General features: G+C 36.6%; 1 protein-coding gene across 1 annotated transcript; it reads right to left on the reverse strand.

Moving 5' to 3' along the window:
* Positions 1–366: 366 nt before the first annotated feature.
* LOC138938382 (potassium/sodium hyperpolarization-activated cyclic nucleotide-gated channel 2) lies at positions 367–2,148 on the reverse strand. The gene is made up of 3 exons (XM_070305297.1): positions 1,916–2,148; positions 1,638–1,802; positions 367–1,558 (listed from the first exon to the last, which is right to left on the reverse strand). The coding sequence occupies exons 1-3, from the start codon at positions 2,146–2,148 to the stop codon at positions 367–369; spliced, it is 1,590 nt and encodes a 529-aa protein (XP_070161398.1).
* Positions 2,149–3,977: the final 1,829 nt, after the last annotated feature.

The raw sequence follows: 3,977 nt of genomic DNA on the forward strand, positions 1-3,977 counted from the left end.
CGAACGCATTGTTCCAAAGTACCATCTCATCGATAAATATCATAAATAAATATCAGTAATCTAATGCTACGTTGCGAGGATAAATAATCGAGGCTTTTAAAATTTATCGTTCGATTAATCGTTTCAATGATACGTTCGATATTAAATTATAATGATCGTAGAACAGTTTTCAATATTATTTGCTCCCGATATAGCGCATTATTAGATGAGTATTGCTTTTAATTATCTAAAAAATATCGATATTAAAAGCAATATTTGACATCGTAACTTTAAGTTGTGCAAAAGTAAAAGTTTTTGTCATTTTCAAAAAGCACATCTGATAAAAACAATAATATCTCCGCGAGTAAAATATCTACGCGATATTATTTACTGTGTATTGAGTATTGTCGTCCTTTCATGTCTCTTGATAGCTATTTTCTTGATTTCTTCCCACAGCATGGGATACGGATGAATTGTTCTGGCAAAATCAGCGCGATCCAAACGATACAATTCGCATATTTCGACAGCGATGACACTGGCCACTCTCCGCTCGTCCGGCATAACCAGCGCGATTTCCCCAAAATACGCGCCATCCTCCAAGTGACATATCTCCTTTCCGGTACTTGTATAAATCGCCACTGTGCCGCTAGCGATAAAATACATGCAATCACCCGGCTGATTGGCCCGTACAATCACGTCATTTATCAAAAATCTCTCAGATTTTAATAGGGCTACGATGCGCGCCAATAATAAAAGCGGTAGATTTTTGAAGAATGTAACGTTCTCCACGAGTTTACGACAGGCGTGCATACTGATCTCCTGGCGCATATATGTAGATAGGGTGTTGAGGATCTCGATCTCGCGGAAGTAGCGTTGTTGAAAGCAAAACTCATAGTAAGCTTTGATACGATATTGAGTCGGATACGGTAGCTGTCGATGCTTCATATATTGTTTGAGCTGTGCCATGTTGTCTTGATATTTTATCTTAGAGCTATTAGCGCCCTTGAAAAGTTGCTTCACGCGAACTATCAAGATCCAGATAGTTAAACTTCCTAAGATTTGTAAGATTATCATAAGCGTGAGATCCGCCTCGTTTTTCGGCTTTCTGTATAGAAAACCGGATGAGAGAAAAACAGTGAGAGCGCGTAAAAGACTGGACAGATATTGTCGAGATTTCGATTTTTCCCAAAGATTGAACTCGTGTATCCAAGAATCGTTGCCGGGACGCTCTGGTAAAGACAGGGAAGTCGTCGCTATTGGCACCAGCCAGTAAAAGCAAGATTGCCATTGAAACGCTATTATAAGACAAAATATCACGATGCAAACTTCGTAGAGGGCCATTGGAGTATTATACTCGGAAGCAACTTTATCCATATAAGAAGCGAGAGAAAAAGCGCGAAGTCCACACATCAAAGACATCGATTCGCGTGTAACTGCATATTCCTGCCATATGTTAACGAATGCGATATCAGTTGGAAGAGAGCCCAGCAAATCCGAAAAAAAAGTGCCATATTTCATATATCTTTTCATTATCTTTTTTGGCTCCATCACAACAATGTGATGCATCGTATCAAAATATCTGTCAAATAATGGATAAAATTTTTAATTTTTCACATGTAAAAATAGATTTATATTTTTATTAATGAAATTATATTTACCCTGTCATAAAATTAACATTTATGTCCAGGCAACAAAGAAAAAGCAGGAAGTTTTTGAAAATTGTCCAATTATGCGAACGCTTGCTTATTTCGAAGGCAACATGATACGGAACAGTCAGCAGTAAAAGTGTTATCGTTAAAATCATTGTGATATCCCAGAAAAATCTATGCTACGAAGAATCTAATTTAGTTTAATATTTTATTCGAGAAAACATACGTACATATATATTTTAGACAAATTATAGAGAAATTTGTTAACAAAATATATATAAAAATACCTAAGCATACTGAACGGATGGAGGATGTATCTATAATTACGCAAATGTCGTCGTTTTTCCGAGATTATGGAAGCTCGACTGCGTAAATATTTGCGGGCGCCCGGATTTTTGTCTGATGCCATTATCAAATAGTGCAAAGCATCAAGGACTTTTTGGAAGAAACTGCGATCGGAAAGCAAGAGTACATCTTCGTGTTTTTCTGTCAGCTCACATTCATGCTCCACACGAAGCATCGTGGAATCGTTACGTGATGGATTCCGTGATGCGGAAAAAGAATGAATTTTCCTAAATATATATTTCTAATTATAGAAATGTCATTATAAGTACGTTTGACAAGCGTACATCGTTTGCAATGGCGGCATCTCTTCGGATGCGAGAGAAGTCCGTGCTTTCATACCGGATTCACGGAGAACGCAGTCGGTATGTCGTTTCATGCTGGTAGATGATCAGAGAGATCCGTTCTGGTTTCTCTCACTTTCTCGTCCGATATAGTATCGGCCAGGAGATTTGAAACTGCCTGAACGGGGAAAGATATTCGTTTTAATCTATAAACGGTAAGCTGACATCCGTACTTGAATAATTTCTGTTGAAACAGAGATACAATGTATCTTTAACAGTGTGTATACCTGCTGGTAACGTTCGATCGATTTTATTATTTGTGCTTGTTATGTGTAGCTTTTCGCCTTGCGAGGACAGCACTTTATTTCTGATTAATTCTATTGACAATAAAAATGTTTCAAAATATCGGCCAATACATCATATAGTTTTAATTGACATAAATATCATATTATCTCAAATTTTTAAAATATATAAACATTAAACATATAATATTTTTGATATTTCTTCAAATTAGAGAGAGATATAATTTAACTAAAATATTTTATACGAAAGATTTGTATAATTATATATATCTCTTCACCTATATAATTTTCGATTATTATAATTTATTAAGTCATTTATTAAGCCGGATTTGAGAAGTTAAATCTAGATATTTAAATGAACATTATTGAGAGAATTTATGAACCACTTGTGATTTGTACAAACGCACTTATTAATTTTTGTCTATTACGAATATCATAATATCATGTAAAATACAAGATGCCTCATATTTTTATACGTTTTAGTTCGCGGAGACGTAAATAATTGCCAGTATGATTTGCGAGTCGTGTACATCACAACCGGTAAATTTTGGTGCTGTCAGCTTATTTTTAGTGCAACTGACAGCTGGTTTCGACCAGATATAAAAATATCAAAACTGTTTATATGCAAATAAAGAAATGTTTTTTTTCTCCGCAAATTATAAATAGACACAACAGTATTCTTTAATATTATTATATATGGCAAAGAGTAGTATCACGTTTATCGACGATTGTTTTTACCGTATTGAGCTTCGTTGCGTGTCCATCGATCCTTCCACAAGCTCGGATTATCATGGTAAAGTATCTACCAAAACGGAGATCGTGGATCGCTTTCGCAGGATGGATGATCTGTTCACGGTACATTTAAGTAACGCTTTATACAAGACGGCTTTATGAGGGCTCAGACCTTTGCGTGCACCGCATATAAAGACAATCTTCCAGTATATATCTCATGCGTTGAATTCTCGATGTAACGACAAGATTTTATGGACAATTTTATTCGCTTTCTATAGGAATAAATGTATATATCTACGAACAAACAGCTATAACCGTGCTTATTCGTTCTTATCTCTCGCACAGAGAAAATATTTAACATTTATATTTTTGTACCGATTGCGCGCGATATCATAAACAACGATCGTCGCAAAGAAAATACGAAAGAACTTCTCGAACATTTCGGGCCCGGCGTTCCTTACGCAGATATCGTTGCCGGAAGTAAGGAAGTATCGCGGGAAACATTTTATCCTGGACTCCCGGAAAATCTACCGGTTAAGCGGTGTACGCAATTTAAAGTCGCTACTTCTGTCCGTCCCGGGGGAATTAAGGGTCAGGCGCGCAGGCAAGTATATCGCCAGGAAGTCGGGTTCTCCGCAGCCTTTTTCCCTCCTATCCTGGTAATAAATTTTCAAGTCGTCCAGCGATGT

Source organism: Polyergus mexicanus, unplaced genomic scaffold (genome assembly GCF_030449975.1).
Source record: "Polyergus mexicanus isolate NDT 795.1 unplaced genomic scaffold, iyPolMexi1.0 SCAF_12, whole genome shotgun sequence".
Taxonomy (NCBI): domain Eukaryota; kingdom Metazoa; phylum Arthropoda; class Insecta; order Hymenoptera; family Formicidae; genus Polyergus; species Polyergus mexicanus.

Bases quoted from the DNA above. Each gene is read 5' to 3' on its own strand.
- LOC138938382 (XM_070305297.1), bottom strand. From the start codon at position 2,148: ATGCTTCGTGTGGAGCATGAATGTGAGCTGACAGAAAAACACGAAGAT. The intron at 1,803-1,915 runs GTATTTTTATAT...TTCGTAGCATAG, and splicing joins CATCCGTTCAGTATGCTTAG to ATTTTTCTGGGATATCACAA. The intron at 1,559-1,637 runs GTAAATATAATT...ATTATTTGACAG, and splicing joins AATGTTAATTTTATGACAGG to ATATTTTGATACGATGCATC.